The sequence below is a fragment of the Opisthocomus hoazin genome, chromosome 16 (assembly GCF_030867145.1).
Source record: "Opisthocomus hoazin isolate bOpiHoa1 chromosome 16, bOpiHoa1.hap1, whole genome shotgun sequence".
Classification (NCBI taxonomy): Eukaryota; Metazoa; Chordata; class Aves; order Opisthocomiformes; family Opisthocomidae; genus Opisthocomus; species Opisthocomus hoazin.
The window spans coordinates 13033182-13052747 of record NC_134429.1 but is presented as its reverse complement, the minus strand read 5'-3'; the positions used below and the strand labels follow the sequence as shown (position 1 = coordinate 13052747).

The 19566-nt window shown below is 47.0% G+C and overlaps 1 protein-coding gene across 1 annotated transcript; it reads left to right on the top strand.

Annotated features, from left to right (window-relative positions):
- The first annotated feature begins 1689 nt into the window (after positions 1–1689).
- Positions 1690–9170, top strand: CORT (cortistatin). Its single transcript, XM_075437587.1, has 4 exons — positions 1690–2526; positions 4078–4225; positions 5493–5632; positions 8839–9170. The coding sequence occupies exons 3-4, from the start codon at positions 5531–5533 to the stop codon at positions 9052–9054; spliced, it is 318 nt and encodes a 105-aa protein (XP_075293702.1). The 5' UTR covers positions 1690–2526; positions 4078–4225; positions 5493–5530; the 3' UTR covers positions 9055–9170.
- Positions 9171–19566: the final 10396 nt, after the last annotated feature.

Below are 19566 nucleotides of genomic sequence, written 5' to 3'. Positions count from 1 at the left end.
CTTAAGCCTCTTGGCGCCTTTTGAACTGTGTCAGACTCCCTGCTCTGTGCTGTACTCATTGAACTAACTCAATTTTTAGAAGTTCAGAAAAGAGCTTAAAAAAATTCAGAGAAATCTCTTGCCTGTATCTCTTAAGCCCTTTCAGCCAGTTAATTGGCACGAGTGTCGTATTCATCCAGAGCTAATGTTATCAAGGCCTGGCTGAATTATTGATGGAGCTTGGCTGGAGCAAGAGACTGCTGAAGTAAGAACGACAATTCATCTTTCATCAGAGAACAGCAGCCTCAGTAAGCAAACAGTTAAAAAAGTAATAACACGGGCCACCAAGTTCAGGGAGAGGAAAGTTCCTGTGATAAAATGGTGGGAGAAGAAGAGGGAAAAGTGTGGACAAAAGCGTGAAACAGCGGCTGAAGTCTAGCAAGAGAGTCAGACAAAATGTTGTTAAGAAGTAGGATGAGAAATTTAACCAAGCTGAATACTGAGAAGCCTAGGTGAAGCTCTTTCCTGGTCAGGTATAGGATGGAGTTAAGTGCATTTAAAATACGCAAAAGGTGGGGAATTAGAGCCAGGCAATCTCAACTATAGCACAGTGGTGTGTGAAGCAGATAAAGGGCGGGGGCGCATTATTAAGAATGTTGGGGATTTCGGGGGCAGGCCTTGTCAGGTCGCCAGTTTGGTGGCTAAGGGGGTTTGAGGTGCCAGTGGTGAGGACCGAGGGCTGGCCGGAGCGGGGACCCCGAGGGGGGCTGCCCTCTCCTTGGTACTGAACGGTGCTGCCGCGGCCGGGCCTCGCTGCAACGGAGCTTGCTCAGCAAAGCTACTTCTGTGTGCCAGGGATAAGGGCAAGACAATGCGTGCGATGACCCTGCATGTCTTTCATCCCCCTCTGGCTGCAGGAGAGGAGCAAGCAGAACCCCACGCTATGTGGAGCACATGAATTCCTGTTTAAAGCTCTCCCAGCAGAGCGGTCCCTTCTGCGGTGCTGGCAGTCGCGCAGTCCCACGTGTTAACATCCCTGGTGAGCTCTTCCTGACTGAATTCCCACAAGGCACAGTGCGTGTGCAATCCCTCAGGAAATCTAAATGGTAAAGAAACATTTCTGTCCAAGTCTTGCCACCAATGGTACGAGTCTGGTGCAACAGAGGTCAGTTTATACGCCAGTAGGCAGCAACCTCAGGCATCCTCAGCCCGCTTCACAGCCAGAAATGCCTCCTACTTGGAGCCAGGCAAAACATTTTCAGTGGAAAATAGGTATTTTGAAATAGAAGTGTTTCATAGCAAGTAGTTATTTTTGAGGAAGATTTTGGGTGGAATAAAAGAAATGTTTAACTTTGCATGCATTTTGAAATAACAAAAAGTTTTGAGCATACCTCTGGGGTGTTCTGCTCACCCTCCCTTCATTCTCCTGCAGTCCTTTTGGGGTTGGCAGACAGAGAAAGCAGCACAACTCCCCCAGCTCTGCCTCCCCAGAGAGCCGTAACAGGCTTGTAGTCATGCGTGCCCTGACAGCAGCATCCCTGCGGTACTCCCCTCCTCCTCCCTGCACCTGCTCTCTTATCGGAGATGAGCGGGAGCAGTAGGCTCCAGCCCACGCTTGCGTAGTCCCCTCCTTGGGTTTGTTAGATTAGTGCCGATGAAAAGCCGTGGCTGGAACGGCCACCTGCATGCTTCTTGGAGGCCCCTGGGGAGCATAGTGCGAGGGAATACTGCAAGCCTGGCCTGATAAATGAGCTGTGATTTCAGGCCCGTGAACAAATTGGTTTCCCCTTCCAGGAAGGCTCACAACTGTCAGCTGACTATTGCTTTATTTATTGTGTTGGCCTTTGCAGCGAGGGACTCCTGAGGGCAGAGAGAAAGGGTTCCAATGACAGGAAAGCAGAAGCATTCGAACCCTTTCTTGAGCTGCAGCTGAGTGTCTCACCTTTGGCAACCAAACTTTTTTCTGGAAGCCTGATGCAACTCTGTTATGTGCTTCAGGACATGGTGATCTGAACCCAGACCAGGCAGAAGACAGCAAATATCCGGGCTACTGAGGAAAGCAATTGAGAAATTATCTCATTCCTTAATGTGGCATTTGGTGCCAGACATAGTCTTAGCTTTTGTATTCCAGCAATGTCCAGTCTTCGCTCCTGTACAGACGGACTGAGAAAAGATCAGGGACCTCTTCCTTGAAAGAGGAAACATCTACCCATTGCATGTCGCTTGTGTGCCCTTAATCACAAAAAGATGGACGTTGTCATATGTGATTGTGTAAGCATATTCTGCTGTACTTCCGAACCCACTGTACATCTCTGCTGAAGCCACGCTAACTGTGAGACAAAATCATTGGATAGCCACGCCTTCTCAAGTTACTGTATGCTGAGCTTCCTTCTGGAACATCCCCACCCTTACCAGGCTCCCATGGATGTGTTCGCGGGCATGCTGATTTCAGACAGATCTCCCCTCACTGTAAAGTGGTAGAAACCCACTCCAACCATGTGCAACTCCGGACAGAAGAGAGCATCAAGGAAGAAGATTTCTAAAGGGGTGAGTCAGATAACAGAGAAAGTGGTAAGAGGAAATCAAGGAAAGAATTGTCAGAAATGTTTATTCCTCCAAGGGAAGACCTTTAACGTTTCTTGTACACAGTGATAAGAATTTAAGGGTTGGCAAAAAATATAATTGGGGCCTCTTTAAAGGTCAGACAGCCAATGTGCCAGGGAATAGGGAACAGTAGGAATAAAGAACAATCCTGGTGCCATATGTTGAACTCTTTCCAGTTACTAAAAAGAGCAAATTTTATCACCACAGAGTTATTTTACTTCCTTTGGAAAAGGAGATAGTGCTGTAGCCTGTGGATGGGGAGATGGTCAGCAGTTGGTGGTAGCAGAACCATCAGGGCCTCTGCAAAAGGGCTTGAGGACAGACTAACTTAGGGGAAGCAGCAGAGGGAATGTGAGGAAAGGGGAAGGGCACTAGGGAAGATGGAGGAATCTGGAAAAGAGGCATCTGATATTGAGCGATGCTGTAGTAGACCCTGGAGGGAACTTGTTTGGATTTAGAGATCCAGTCCTACTGTGGGCACTAGAGTGTAAGTGCTTTGACGCGTCCCTATTCCCCTCCCTCCCAGCTGGGAAGAGACACCCAGCCTTGCCCGGGCTAGAAGTACAGCCTTTGGCTGTGCTGTGCTCATCAGCAGGGCCACAGGTCTGGTGCTGGTGTATCTGGGCAGAAACTCTCTCCAAAGCTAACCCCCTCAAGAGGTAACAATTATTTTATTACTGCCCTTTAATCCCAGGACAGATTCATGGCGGCTTGGTCACTGTTTACATCCCTGTGAGCCTCCCCAGAAGCTGATCTCTGGCTCAGCACATCAGCCCTTTTTTGGTAGAAGAGCATTGTCATACTTGTGACCCCATTCGCTCAATGAAGCATTACAGAAAACAGCCCATTCAGATGGCAAAGCTGCAAACAAAACCATATTTATTCGAACAAGCAGTTTGGTTAGACCAGATGGCCCCCAGCACGGAGACCTGGCTGCACTGCTTCTGCTGTCTGTCTAGCTCTTGGGCTAGTAGGCCCATGAGGTTTAGTCCTGCCTCATAAGCCACCCGTACAGGATTCACCTTCTGCCTGCCTGTCAGCCCAGGCACATCTCACACTTGCAGGTACCTGCCCTTCGTTCCTCTTGAGCAACCAACTGTGCTTTCTTCATTTGCTATTCTCCCACTTCTACCTCTCCTGGAGCAAATCATCTCTGGGTCACTTGGCAAGTCCCTGTAATTTGTCTGCTTGCTGGAGCCTGGTACTTCACTGCTCTCTGTCTCAAGCCCCAGACAGGCTGGGAGGTGTTTGACAGAATCCATTATGAAGGGCTAACACAGCAATTCTGATAAACTAGCAAGATCAGTTGAAAAGGAAACAGATAACGTTTCATCTGAAACTGGTGCATGGAAGCCAGCTCTTACAAGGGAGCGGTGAGAAACAATGAGGTTACAAAGTTTTCTGTGGAAAATTCATTTCTAGAAATTGCTAGATTGTCACTTTTACCCACCAGTCCATATGACTCAGAAAAGGTTCTTTCTTTGTATTTTTCAGTGAGGGAATCCAGCATTTCTTTTCAAATATGCATGGAAGTGATGGCATCTTTTCCCTCAAGAGCATCCAGGGTGGTGTAACTGGCATTAGGAGCTGGATTATTTGCAGGCAAAGCTTCATCATGCTGTTTCCAGTAACTGTAATGCCGGTAAGCGGTAGAAGCGGGGAACAGGTTTCTCTGCCTTCTGTTCTTAGTTCTGCCACAGCATCCCCTTGGCCAAGCCACCTCACTGTGTTGGTTTTTGGTTTTTTTTAATGTGCTAAATTAGGATAACGATTTACTTTTTGACTGTCTGTTTGTGGTTAGGGTCAGAAGAGGACTTGCCCTGATGTGAATGCTCCTGGAGAAAGGGCTAGTGGTGAGATGGGATCTCAGCTCTGTATCTCACAGGCATATGACAGTGGATGTCATCCCCCACATGATGGGGATGATGCAAAGCAGATAGCACTGCTTAATAGCACCTTCTGCTGGCCCACAAACCAATCTCACTGGTAGGACAGCATTTTGGGAAAAAGCAGCAGCATTGCTAACAACTGCGAACCAGGGATTGGAAATGGTAGGAACTCACTCCAAGCAGCCTGCAGTCAGTGCCAGCATACCATCAGCCTTTTTCTGAAGCCTCACTGAGCAGAGCAGCTCCAGCTCTGATCCATCTTTCAGTACTTTTTTTTCCCTTTAATACATTTAAATCCAACATCTCCAAATCAGGATTCACTGTGTTGACCTATGCTTCTGGGATAGGTTCAAGACGTATTAAAACAGTACTAGGAACAAAACCCAGTAACCTCCAACTGGCTTCCACTTAGCCTTAAGTACATTTGCAAGACAGATTGTATTATGGCATAGATGCAGCCTGTGTCCCTGTGTTATGGTAAAGGGAAAGCCAGGCACATTGGCATTCCACAGTGAGATGCATCACTGGATGCAGAGATCCAGATCCAAACATCCCTAGAGTCTGGAGCTGTTTGGACACACAGGCTGAGGGTCCAAGCCTGTATCTAAGTACTGGTGGCCAGAAGTTCTACCTCTTCCCTTGGAATCATCCAGCATTGGCCAGAGGTCTGTGCAAGCTGGTGGCCTATTCTATCCCACATTATGTTCTCTAGCAGAATTCAGCTAACTAGGAGAGGCACAGACAGTGCCTACAATTTCTCAGGGTGAAGAAACAGCATGTTACTGGAGAGTCCCAAACCTTTGCTTCCTCAGTCTCTGCAGGTCTGGCACATGGAAAGCCCAGAGGCACTGAAGTATCCCACTCAAGCAGCCAAGTGTTAACAACCTCTCCAAAGTCTAATTTGCCTTTGATATAGACTTAATTGTTTGCGTCACCCACTGGGCTAGGGGGAGGGCTATAAAAGGGGCTGCAGCCATTGTCTGAGGCAGAAGAGAGCCCTGAAACAGCTCCCTCTCCCAGTCTTCCTCATTCAGCACAGGAGTCACAGCCTGTACATCATGCAATTGGTGGCCAGCCTAGTGTCCGTTCTGCTGCTGGTGTGGAGCGTGAGAGCCTCTGCACTGCCCGGAGAAGAGAGACTCGCAATACAGAACACTAGGGTGAGTATAATGCACCCTGTGGAGGACCTGGGTGAGGTGGGAGCACGCAGAAGTAGGCTGGAGCCAGGGGAGGGGTAATAAGGTCAATTAGGCTTTACCTGATGCAAATAACTCTTCCACCCCTCTATATTCCAAGGCACTACAGCTTCATGCACTGCTGAAGCATGGGCTATTACAACAGATTACCAGCCAGTTTATTTAGCAAAAGTACCAGGGCAGATGCCAGGGGGCTGCAAAAGTGAAGTCTAAGCCAAGCAAAAATTAGCAAAAAGAACAGAGCAGAGAGGAGAGGGAAAAGGAGAAAATAGTATCACTGAAAGAGTGCAGCATGAGAGAACAGAGCAGAGTACTAGTGAAGGAGAGAAAAGATACATAATTGGTAAAATGATCAAGGGAGATGGTATTTTAAATAGGACTCCTGGGAAGGACAAATGTTTAAAAGATAGGTTTGGTAGGAAAGTAACAGAGGAATAATAAATGAAGTAATTATATCAGAATAAAATTGCTTTTTCCAGAGTAGTATTCACAAGGGGAGTTATACTGACATAGTTCTGCTAGAATAATTACACTCTGAACCAGCACAGCTCTATGCAGTGGCAGAACTTATTATAGCAATATAATTATCCTACCAACAGGCAAAACTTTAATATTATAATGGCTATAGCACTATAATAACTTTGTTTTGCTGGACTATTTCCCTAAGAGACCAAAGAGGTAGGAAGAAATAGCACAACATAATCACAAGCAAGTGCTCTGTTCTGCTTGCCCTCACCCCGCAGTTCTCTCACCTGCATGTTCCTTGCCATCCCTGAGGTTGCTCTGAGCTGTGGTTAGCCGCCCCGCGCTCTGCCAGTCTGGTTCACAGCTGTCTCCGTGAGGCTGCTGTTATTTCAGTCCTGCAGACGAGCTACCCAGAGAAGTGATGGATCCCAGTGTTGGTTTCAAAGGCACTAACTTCTCCTTTGTGCGTATCAACATCGTTTTTTCTGTCCTAGCGTTGGCTCCGGCTCATCCATCAGTGTCTTACTGCTTCAGGAGTGGGCTCACATCCCATTAACAACAAAACTGGCTGCGAGAAAGAAACGTACACAGTGTGAGGTGCTAGGGCTAGCATTCTGTTAGAGATCACAGTGTGAGGTGCTAGGGCTAGCATTCTGTTAGAGATCGGGGCTTCTGCAGCTGGCTGGGATTAACCCTTCTGGGGATAACTGTAAACTTTCAGCTGTACATTCTTACAATAACAAATCCAGTATTTAAAAAGTAAACACCTTCTGGTGCAAATGCTAGCTGCTGGGGAAAAAAGAAACAAGTTATAAGGAATAAATTGGTAAATAAGGCTTTGGTAAAAATGAATTCAAGTGTAATGACTCTTAGTCTTCCACACACTGTTGCTTAAAAGATGATGATATAATGATAGTAGATATGATTTTCTTTAGAGAATTCTGCAAACTGAAGAATTGTTAAATACTGATGAACCAATCCCTACAGTTGCCACTGCTGTAGCTCAGACAAATATTTTCAGTATGAAGAATATCAGGATTTTACATATAAACCACCATAAAATGCATAACAATGCAATAGAAAGATCTGCACATTCTGATGCACTGGGGGATGTAGTAGAGCGAATTAAGCAGCAACCCAAAGGTGTACCACAACCCACCCGTGCTAAGATCTCTAGCTGCTGCCAAAGAGCCTTGATCTCTTGCACCTCAGGAACAGCTAGAAGCAGAAAGGATGTTAGCGATGGATTAGTGCAGGGAAGGGCTGCCTAGCTTCACTAACAGCCACAGCTGATCAGGCGTAAGGAATATCCCCTAACAGCAGTCTGAGCTTTGCCTTCCCCACCACTGAGTCTGAAGCTGCTGGCTCTGCGTGGAGCAGGTTATTTCAAAACATAGCACTTACAGCTAGGAAAGAAGCTGATGAGGAAGACATGACCTAGGAGACACATTTAGCTTGGTTCCCCAGTCCCAGTCCATCTCCCAAAGGCTCAAGAAACTTCTGTACTTGCAGCACAGGAGTAGGAATAAGGATGGGCACAAACTGGCTTTTATCTTTTCTTCTGCTAGAAACATAGCATGCAATTTTTCTGTGCCTCAGTTTTTCTTGTGTGGAAGCAGGGTTAGTTCACAGAGCTAAGAAAGTGATTAAAAATATCCATAAACATTCTGTAACGTAAACTCAAAATAATTGCTGCTGCGTGTATTTTCCATGTTTTGAGTTGCTCACCAAGTGGCCCTTAGCGAATGCTGGTGCTGACAGAGCCAGTGGATAGATACAGCAGTCCCAGCAGGAAACACGGCATTTGTGAGAAGTGACATGGAAATGTACTTCCAAGATTCCCATCTGCATGGGAAACACGATCCGCTCCTGTCAAACCATCTATCCCAGCTTGTCCAGTACCAGCTGTCTCCGCTCATGAGTCACAGAGACCAGGAATACTCAGGCAAGAGGTAATTCCTCAGCTTTGCTGGATGTAAAGTTAAGAAAAACAAGGTAACTTACAGTTTGTTTCCCTCAAGCCCCAAACCACAGGCTGTGCTCTTCCCTGTACTGCTACGGCAAAGGGATGGAGCTCTGCCACTCCTCTTTCATTCTGCCCTCCCCTAAGGTCAGGCTATAGAAATACAGGTTCTTGTTCTTGAAATACAAGCTGCCCCTCTCCCCTGATTAAATACTTTGCTCCAGATACTTCGGATGTCTCTCTCCCCACCAACCCAGCCCGCTCTTTTGTTACATTTCATTCTCAGCATTTTACGGCGGGTTGCAGCCTCCAGTATGCTCGATTTAATATCGCTCAGGACTCTGCCTCTTCCCCGACCTCCCCACAGCGGACGCTGGGCAGTCGGAGCAGAGCAGGGAGAGAAGACTAGGAGAGAAGACAGCTTGGCATGTAATGAAATTTAATTAGCGCAGGCACCAAGGGACTTTACGGCCAATTCATGTCTATTTGTTAGCAGTTCTTTTCCAGTTGTAACATGGCACATCCAGCCAGCGGGAGAAGGGAGCAGTGACCCCTGCAGCCACAGATTCCTCGGCTCCCGCACAGCTCTGCCGATGGCAGAAGCGTTGGCTCCGAGGAGAGGGCAGCAGGGAATCAAGAAGGGACCCCAGGGGGGCTGCTCGCACCCTGCAACAGCCCCCTGCCTCGCGGGCCGTGGGGACAGGGCCTCCGTCCGTCAGTCTCCCCTGCTCTCTGCCCGCAGGAACAGAGCACAGTTCGGAAAGACGCCCTCCTGAAGATGCTGGCGGGCCTGCTGGACAGCGCGGACGCGGGGCGCGAGGCGGCCTCCCCGGACCTGGACCAGGAGGGCAAGCTGGAGGAGGAGCGGGCGGTGCTGGGGCGGCTCGCCCAGCTATCGCAGCGGGACCGCAAGGCCCCCTGCAAAAACTTCTTCTGGAAAACCTTCACCTCCTGCTAGTGCTGCCCGGCCTGGCTCCGCCGGGCCGCCCGCCCGCGAACACCCTCCCCTCCCCTCGGCTGCCCCGTCCCCCGAGCTCCCTTCCCTTCCTTCTCCACCCCTGACAATAAAGCATGGCGCCCTGGGGACTCGTCTCTGCCTCTCTGATCCCCGCCGGGCCGGGCGCCGCGCCGGGGAGGACGGTCAGGCCCGCCCGCGCGGGGGCCGTCGGGAGGCGGCGGCCATCTTGCGGGGCGGCCATGGAGGGCGGCGGCCATTTTGGAAAGGGGCCTCGCAGCGGCGAGGGGCTGAGGGGGTGCGGTGGGGTCGTGGCGGGGTCTGAGGCGCCGGGAGGAGCCCCGCGCTGGGAGCAGGGGCGCAGACGCCTCTCAAGCTGCTGCAGCTGCCCTCTCGGCCTCTGAGGGACCAGGTGGGTGTGCGTGTCCCCTCTGTGGCAGGGTGGGCGGGTCGGGTGAGGCCCAGGCGGTGGGCGGCAGGGGTTGTTCCCTGTGGGGAGGGCCCTCTGCTAGGCCCCGGTCGGGATAAGGTGCCATGTCACGATCTGGAGAGGATGGTTTGGTCCCGGGCATGGGGGAGAGCAGCTCCCTGTGCTCCTTTCTGCGCTGGCTGTGACTTGGGGGCGGCTGAGTGAAGCACCCAGGCAGTGCTCCGCAGGTGGGGGGGCAGGGGCTGTGGGAGCGGGAGTCATGTCCAGAGCCTGGCTTTCACCCGCTTCTGGTTTGGCAGCAGGTATCTCCAGAGCAGTTTCCCTGGTGCTCTGGGGCTGCACGTGAAACTGATTGAAATAAACAGGCTGTGATCTGGGGGCCAACAGCTCTGCTCTGGTTCTCTCATGGTTTCTTGCTATCTTGTCATCTTGCTTAGGAAAAACAAAAATGAAACACCTGATTTCTCTTACTCGTTTTCTTGGGTGCCGTTTGCTATCTGCAGAGTAGTAGGGCCTGGTTTACTCTGTTTGACTTGCTGAGGAGCTTTTTGAACCTTAGTTTTAGAGCCGACAGGTAGTGTAGAGAAGTGAAAGGTAGACATGTTGGAGTTCAGCACAGGTATTTCTCTCTAGAGACTGCTGAGGCTTTGGTCTTGTATGCTGGCAGGAAAAAAGGTATGAAATTCAGTTGTTCCATTTGCTTTAATTCTTAGTATTAACAATTTGAGGTTCGGAGCTGTATTACGTTGCTGGGAGTGATCACAGAAAATGTCAGCCTTCAGCTGTATGTTACTGAGCCTGTCTCCAAGGCCTGACTGGCCCCTGGTGAGTACTAGAATGTAGTTATTTGTAGTGGCTTGCCTTTGAACCTTTACATTTCATTTTTGGAGGCCAGTGACCATGAGGTCTCTCATCTCAATAGCAGCATTTTGGATTAATCAGCAGCCAGCCTGTGTTCTTACAGCTGAAGTAATGCTTCCAACTCCCCCGCTCTCCCTGAATAATGAGTGATCCAACCACTCTGGCACCTAGACGGGCTGGCTTGCTGCTGCCACTTTGCTCTGTGTCATGCTGCATTTTCACTGCGTCGTTTGCCATAGAAATTTCTGGCTGTGTGTCTCTGGCTTGCAGGAGGAGTTAGAGCCCTGTGGCTTGTTTTATTTTTCACTCCATAATGAAAAATAAGATCCTTGCTGGGGGAACTCAGCGACTCAGTATATGAGTAATGGGATATGGAGCTTTCCAACTGTGTTGTCTGCAGCACCCAGCTAGGACGTAGGAGACCTGGTTTTACGCTTCACTTTGCTGCTGGCAGTCACATTTTATCATTACCTCTGTTTCAATACCTCAGTTTGCCTGTCTTTCAAATGGGGTGATAGCTGTTGTCTCCTTATATAATTTTTTGTAAGATACCTGAGCGACAAGTGCTCTGTAAGAGCTAATTACAGCTGTTATTGTTACTAAGACACGTGTGACAGTATGAGACCAACCAGGATGCAAGTACCTTAGAAGCATTCCTAGAAGAGTTGCCTTATTATCCATCGTTAAATCTTGTCTGTGATACTAATGTTCAAGGCAATGTGTAGTGAAAATGAGAACCCCCACAGCACATAGACAGAGAGACTGCCCCTTACAGAGACTGCCTATTCAGCAAACTGTGTATGCTGTATTATTTAGTGGTTCCTGGAGGAGACAGTAGTCCAGCTACTCTCAAGGTTGGAAGCAAATTTGGAAGTTGAACTCTTCTTTCATCCCTACAGATGGTTCCTGCTAGTGTAGGCTGAGGCACACTGGCTGAGCACCAGGCAGGCAGTCTGCACTGCCAGCGCACGTGCTGTGGATGGCAGCCAACACAGTTGAGGCAGCTTCTTTCATCAGTGCTGAAATCAGTGTTTGAGTTGGATTTGATTTTGCAGTTTCTGTGGTAAGTCAGCATGCTGAGGCTAAAGCAATGTGAGATCCTGCCTAATGACGGCATTTAGTATTAGGGAGTGTAGTATGATAAATCAGATTCAGTGGGAGGGGCTTAACAAAGGGTCATATATAATGTGTCATGTGTGGGCATTTTCTATTTAAATTTTCACAAAAGATTTGTGAGTTTTGTAATGGTATATGTCAAGCAGAAGGGAGGGGAGAGTATGTAATTTCTTTTTTAGATGCAATGGCCAATGCATTTTAAAAACTTGTCACAGCTTAGAATAATTGTGCATGTGTATGAGCAAGTAGGTAATACCTATGAGTTATCTCCAAATATAAAAAAAAATTAAAATGGCGCATTGAAAAGTGAAAAAGATGCCAGAAGGCAAGCTTTTAAAGTCAGCTAGCATACACAGTGCTGACCTCACCTGATTCAATGCATGGTCCAGTGATGTTCACTGTAATTTAAAAAAAAAAAAAAAAAGTCGAGCTAGCTCATGCTTATGTATCAAGCTGCAGGCAAGCGAAGAAATTATCATGGGGACAAGCTCAGCTGTGAACCTACAGTGTATTCAGTACCCAGGGATAACTCTGTGTGTGCATATCCTGTCCCATGGTAAATGTGAAGTAGTCCAAGGTAGCTTATTCCTCGATGAAAACAGAGTAAATCCCATTTACTCTGAGATCAAAGCATGTGCATATGTGGACAGATACGACAGAGGAACGAGGAGGTATTAATTTGAAATTTAGTACCCTGCATGGTGACTTGTTTGTACGTGCTTTTAGTAGTGAAGATCTTGTTTTAATACATACTGTCAGGTAAGCTAGCAGGGAATCAGTATTTCACTGCATGCGTTTTCAGCCTCGGACAAAGGAGAGAGTTGCAATCTGACTAGACTTCACAAAGATACTGTCTGTCTGCAGGTAGCTGGCAAATGGAGTTCAATTTAGTGGGAACAGAACAGTACTGCCTGGTCTGGTGCTTGTATGTCTGTCATTCTCAAACAATGCGTGGCCTGTGAGGCACCCTTAGCATTGATTACAGCTACAGAAAATGAAGGTTAAATGTAGGATTGCAGAGAGAATGAAGTATAAGGTTGCACAGGGTGACTTGTCTTACGTTGGTGTCATATTTGGCTCTGCTCGGAAACACTGAATGTGTGTCTGAAAAGCAGGGAATCTATTTTAAAAAAATACATTTTGAGGTTGATGGCATATAGGCAGTCAGATACCATCTGGGAAAAGAGTAACTGGGTTTGCACTAAAGGGGAATCTTTTCTCCACTGAGTCAAGTGAACTCTACTGTTGCTTTTGGTCATGGATTGATGTAGTGGCTCGCAGAATCTGTTCTGATGGGATGCTTTTGTTTTTGGTGGTTTAGATAGCAACAGACTTGATAACATCCCTGTGACGCAGAAGCACTGCTTTTATTTATCTTTCTTGGCAGTATGGGCTAGGAGATTTGCATTGTGCCTTGGGCTTGTTAGTGGGAGATACTGATCCAGGAGACATTGCTCTGTGTCTTGTTCTAACCATAATGCTGTGTGTACCCCTGCCCGTGGCTCTGCTGAATTTCCTGCCACACTAGGTTTTGTTGAGTGGAAGAATAACACTGGTCAAATAAGGCATTTGTTCACTGTCTGTTTGTTGCTCACTGTAAATTGTTCAGTGACCTTCTTCACTCCAAGCCTCTCTTGTGAAGTGGGCTTTGAAGATTTAACTTCAGTTACTTCTCTGAGCTCCTATATTCACAAAGCCCTCAGCAACAGCAGGCTGTAAATGCATTTTATATTCCATGGAGACTGCTCAGTGAAAGAATCTGTGACCATTCAGAATGTGCAGTAGCTGCATGTAAGGCATGTGCCACATAGGAAATCCTGAGTACAAATGACCTCTCAGTGAATTGGGAGGATCTTACACAGTGGATTTTTCCTTTTGTTGAACCCTGATAGAACTTGCAGAGCTTTCAGAGGAGGGTGCGCGGGAGAAAGAGGGAGTTGCCCGAGCGCTGTGGTTTTTGTAGACTAGGTCAGAAGTACAGGCAGTGTTAATGAGTTGTGCTTTTTGGTGAAACCATAGTGTGAAGGTCTGTATGGTGTAAATGCCTGAGAGATGGGAAATCGGAAAGTGCTCTCTGCTATTTCAACAGGCATTTAAGAGATGTAGCTTTTCTTCAGAGATTCATGAGGAGTTACAGTCAGATTTACCACTAAGGCAGTAGATGATGAAGTGCAGGTAGGTAAAAATCAGTTATCCAGAGACACACAGCAAACTGGGACTTGTCAGCATAGCGGGAACTTTCAGAATGAAGGTTCTGACAGCGTTACTGCAGAAAATCTGTTGTGGTTAAAGTTGCTGTTTATTTCATAATAATCACTGAGCCTTTAAAGCAGGAGTCAAAGGGCCTGTGTCACGTAAGCGAGAGAGGAGCTAATGCAGAACAGCACACTGCTGTTAATCAGCTTGTGTGAATAAGCCCTTTGCAGAAGCCTGGGAATACGAGCAGAGACTCTAGAAGCAGTCAGCCTGTAACCCAGACTGCTGAGGAGCAGCTGTACCCGATGCAAAGGGACATCAGTGTCACTACCTACGCTGAGCCTGTGGGCCGCCTTGTAACAGGCGTGTCTGATCTGCCTGTTCCTCTTTGCTGACTCTGGCACCTTTGGAGCTGACTGAGCTCTCACTCTTAGATTTGTATCTCATTTTGCAGCCTTGGGAGGGAGGTACCAGATGAAAAAAAAGTCAGCGTTTCAGTCCCTTAAGATAGGAGCTTTGGAGAGAACTGTTTGAATCTAGATTCAAACCTTCCAGGATGTGTGCTTCCCGCTTGTTAAAATTCTGTAGGACTCCTAGAAAGTCCCAGAGGAAACATTTGGGAGGTGAAGGAAATCTGAACAATTCAAATCCATGTCTTCCACCTCCCCAGAGAATGTCGTAGTCTTAAGTGGTAAGCTGGCCTGCAGAAGGGTAGTTGTCTAGCAGGACCACAGCACACAAGGGAATAAATAGCTGTGCCAGAGGAGAGAGCATACCATTTCCCTGGGCTTGGGGCATTCCGCTGGGAATGAGGAATTTCTGCTCTAGCAGTACCTTGAGGACCTGAAGGACTCGTGTTTTCAACCAATTAGTGTTTCGTGTATAAAAAAAAAAAAATTATAAGCAGTCTTTACAGCTGGGACCGTGTTGAATTTGGCTTGAGGTCAGACCTACTTGCTGTTGTAAGATCGTTTGCTGGTTAGATAAGTCTGCTGTTAGAAGTGTCTTCAATTTCACTGGGCCATGCTTGGCTGGTGTACCTCAGTCTCTTCTTGACAGAGAGGAAGAAGCCATGGATTTATGGCTGTGGAAAGCTGCCCACTCCTGGTTTGTACATTCCAGAAATTGTCCAGGAGACTTTTGGTCCGTTAGATGATGGTTTTAGAGTCCATCATTGTAGACACATTTTAGCTTTGTCACTGTTGCATAGAAGGAAGAGTCTTCAAATCTCATTGATTTCACTGTGACTTTATTTATGTATTTGAACAAGAGTGGATTATCTAGATAGCACTGGGTGTATTGGTCTGCATTAGTTAATGATCCTAGCACAGGCAGCAGCTTAACTAATAGAGAAAGGGAAAGGAGAGTGTTTCTGTGATAGTAGTTTATACAGAGCTTTTAACTCTTCTGGTTGGGACAAGACTCTGTGCAGGGAGTCTCCTGCTCAGAGTGAAACCCAGAAGTCAGGACATGTCTCCATGCAAGCCTTTTTTGCTCTGAGAGTTCTGCCTCTGTCCTTGGCCTTGTGCTGCTAATCTAGTCAGAGGTAAATCGGTCCCTTGGTGAGAGGTGCCCTGCCAGAAGCTTAGGTGCAGGTGTGCAGACAGGGCGCTGCAGCTGCCTAAAAAGCCATGGATTTACACTTCAGGAGCCCAGAACCACAGGGAGCAAACAGCAGTCTTTGTGCTCTAAAATGTTGGCTTGCAAACAATGCTCATCTTCGTCTGTGAACCGATGAATTTACCCACTGCTGGGAGCCGACAAGCTGGAAAGTGCCTGGTGATTGCTCTTCTGAAAAGGATAGCTGAACCCTGTTCAGTGCTGGAAGGCAGCTTGTCATGCCATGGGACAGAGTGGGCTGGAAGCAGAATTAACTGAGAAGAAGTGCCACTGATGGCCTTTTGCTCCATTCCAGAGTAAAAATGGGTATGTGTCTATAGGCAAAGCTGTCTAAATAGTGTGTGACTCAGAAGCTGTGTGAGAGGGTACATAAATCCAGTAGAGTGAGGTAAGGCAATGTCTTCCCTCCATTTAACCATTTAGTTACAGGCAGGCTTGCGTTTTGTCAGTCCTCTGATGTTATTACTGTGGCTTGGTATAAAATGTGAAATTACGGAGTGTTATTGCTGCAAGGAGAAAGTGGCTGTGCATGTGTATATGTGGGTATTTTTCTTTTCAGGTAAGTAGTTGCTTCCACTTTCATTTAACTAGCAGTTTTCGTGAAGGAGTCTCTGTGAGATGATCTGCCTTTGCAACATTCTTGTGCTTCAGGCAAGAATGATCATTCCTATTTAACAGGAGGAAAACCAAAGTCCCAGCCAATGTATTGGAGATCCTGCAGGAAGCAAGCAGGAGAGTGGGGACCACAATCCAGGAGGTCTCTTTCGTTTAGCACATGTGGCTGAGTCCAGATTACTGCACCTGGGAAATCTTCATGTGGTTCTGGGTGTCTCCACCTTTGAACAGTCACAGCCCAAGCAATGCGGTAGAAGTAATGTGCCAAGAATTGTCCGTCGTTGTCAGCTCCTCTATCAGTTGCGGGATCTAGGCAGGCGGAGAGACAGGTTAATATGTTTCGTGTTTCTGTAAGCCCTGTTCTGACAGCTGGTCAGTTCTGGCTGCAGGCCTTCGTAGCCTCTGAATGGCAGGCCATAAATCAGAGCTGGCACTTGAAAGAAGAATTGTAATGAAGGCCGAGAGATTCAAGAATTGTTTTCCTGAGTCCCATCCCATTTTCACACTTGCATGTACAGACACTTGCCTTGTCCTTCAGAGACATTTAAGTAGGCTTCACCTCTCTGAGAAGATAGACTGCTTGGTAAATGAGATATCATGAGCAAACACTGCCCTAGCATTGAGGGGATTATTTCCAAATTATTTGAAAAGACTTAGCACGAGGGCAGAAACCGTAAATAACAGGCAGCACTTTGCAAAGTTGGAGACAGCCTCATGAGCCCTTGGGAACTTCCCAGTGCAGAGTACAGACGCAGAATGTAAGGGAACTCCCATCTCCTAGAGCGCGTACTGCAGAGCAAGTGGTTCACCAAGTCAGTCAGTAAAGAGTGCTGTGTGGCTTCCCTCATTGCTGTGGCACTGCAGGCTGCAACCAAGTCATGTCTAATCTGCGTGGAATTGAGTGTGAGATGCCCCACGCTGGCCATAAGAGGTGTGTGAAATGCTGTTTGCAAAACGCTGCTGGGCTGTAGGCTTGCAGTGGCAACTTAGTGCACAGGATGCTTGGCCCCAGGTACAGATGGCTCCCATCTTGCAGTGGATGTTTGCCTATTGCGTATCTTAACTCTGGTGTGTGGTACTACACTGGTGTCATCCAAAAGATGAGCTTTGTTTTCCCACAAATTACGTGGAAGTGTTTGACTCTTCTCTCACGTTTGGACTCTGCTTGTGCCCATTTGTTCTTGGAATACAAATACTATTAACAAGAAGAATAACTTGTAGAATGAGGGGTCCTGCTGGGAGATGACCTTTGATTGCCATGCCCATTTCACGGTCCCCTCAGTCATGTGTTCTCACGTGTGGCTATGGAGGCTCCTTTTGCTGTGTCTGCACAAGGCTTTCATAATAATAAAATGGTTGCTTAATTAATCATTACTGTCTGTATTGCAAGAGGCAGTACAGTCCCTCAGCTGAGGCTGATTGAACAGCCTGTCAGGCCTTCTTTTAACAGATCTGCCCCCAAAATGCTGCTTCTCATGCTGGAGATCTTTCAGTACGAGTAGAAGAGGTGAGATGGGAGAGGAAGAAAGTGAGAGAACATGCAAGTGACTGTCAAGGCCATCAGCAGAATAGTAGTATTACAGTAGGACACTGGTCTGTAGACTTCTAGATCCAGTTAAACTGAAAGTTTGCGACTTTTAATTCCTCACCTGTCTGGAGATTGCAGTGTATTCGGGGGAATATTACAGTGATAAAAGAATAAAAACCTCACAGTCTTTGGAGACTTTGTTAAATGAAAATACGTTTCAAAGAGAAAAACCATTTGGTCCATCTGTGTCCCATTACTAAGCTGGGGCCGTCATCCATTTTCATTAGACAGGGCCTGAGCATGTGGGTGGGGACGGAGGCCCAGGCAGCTGCCCTGGACACCAGGCTAAAAAGCACCATATGGAAAAGCCTAATGTATGTTAACAGGCATCAGAGACCAAAATTGAAAGAATAATAGCCCATTCACATGCGGTAGCCTCAATGAGACAAACTCTCAGCACCAATCTGTCAGCTGCAATTTTGGGTCATTAGAGTGCTGCTAAGCAGAGGCCAACAGACAAGTTGGAGTAATCTGACTTCAGCAAGAATAATTCTTCCAGCCGTGCTAGCGCCCTGGCTCAGTTTCCTCCTTGCTAACATACATCAAACTAAATACCTTCCTTTCCTCAGAGTTTCTTCCTACCGGGCCTCAGGGGATCCCAGCCAAACATTTAAATTACATGCAATGATCTTCTAATTTGCTGGCTGCTTGGTGGCTCTGTGTTGCTCCTGCCTCTTCAGATGAACACGTGCTACAGCAAGACTGTTACTTTTTGCCGGCTCCACAGAGGTGTACCTGAAGTATTTGCATTTTGACTTCCCAGAATTTCTTATTTTAGTTTTAATCATGTGCTAAGGAGGCTCAGAGCTTGAATGAAACTGTGGAGTCCTGTGCTGTGAGTGCTTTGGCATTCAGGTTGGAATCCGACTTAGATCCAATATGCTTGTACCAAGTTAACTCTCATATAGGCAAAGGATTTTGTTTGCCTTTGCAGTGGAGCTGAGCATTGCTGGAGCAAAGTAAGCTCTTGCAACTTTTCATGGCTAGCGGAAATCGCTGGCAGATGTTATGGCTGGGGGAATTCAGGATATACTTTCATAGACTCTGTGGCTAATTTTAAATTAGACGTCTATAGCATCTGCCAAGTCTCCCTTCGCTTGCCAGCAGGCCCAGTGTCTCCAGCGTGTGTCAATGATTTCTAGTGGACTTTTTCTGCATACAGCTTTGAGACTCAACAAGTGGTGGGCCTGCTGTTAGTAGGTAAAAACAGGTGGCAATATGTCCAGGAGGTGTCAGAAAGTCACATATGTAATCACTTATGCTCAGCAGCCAGGTAACCTCTTAATCCAGGGAGTACTTGAGTACCCACACCTGAGCATTTGTTTTTGTACAGCCAGTAGAGCTCTGCCTATCTCTGAAATGCAGATTTTTCTGAGACAGAATACAGTGCTGTGCTGGCATGAGCTCACTCCTTTGTAATGCTTCTGTTTAATTATGTTTTGTTGAAAACTACGTTTAAAAGCTGTTATTCTCATTTTGCAGATTCCCTCTATTGTTTAAGCTTTACTCATGGCTCCTGCCGAAACTTCAGTGTTCTGGATTTCACTAACCGTATTGAAAAGTGAGGAGAAGGAAAGCCCAGGTAAGTGTCCCACTCATTTAAAAGAAAAAGTTAAATTTCGCTAGGAAACAATAGCAATCTCACCTCAAATCCAAATGTTTGACATTGCCCAAATCAAAAGTGCACAGGAGCAAAGGATGTTTTTTGCTAGTTACCACTTTGTGAAGATTCCTGTGAGAGAAGTAAAAACGCGCAAAGAAGCTGAGGAGTAAAGTGTCCATGCAGCACAGAACTTTTGCCCTGCATTTTGTGTTTTGTTTTGTTTTTTTCCCTAGGGCAAGAAACAAGAGCTTCAGGGTGGAATTCTGGCAAAAATGAGCTTAGATGTAGACTGAAGTGCGCTGTTCAGTTTGAACACTTCCAGTTCTTTTGGGCAGAAACAGGTTTGATAATCCTGCCTCAAAAATATGATAGATAAGGCCAGTCTTTTTAAAGGCAGTGCATCTAGAAGGTACCTAGTACCCAGAAGGTATCCCTAATTTCTTTTCCAGAGAGAGGAGAATGATCAGGGATCACAGACTGCTTTGA

Excerpts from the sequence above, each read along its gene's own strand:
- CORT (XM_075437587.1), top strand. The coding sequence starts at position 5,531 with ATGCAATTGGTGGCCAGCCTAGTGTCCGTTCTGCTGCTGGTGTGGAGC. Across the intron at positions 5,633-8,838 it reads TCGCAATACAGAACACTAGG|GAACAGAGCACAGTTCGGAA; the intron begins GTGAGTATAATG and ends CTCTGCCCGCAG.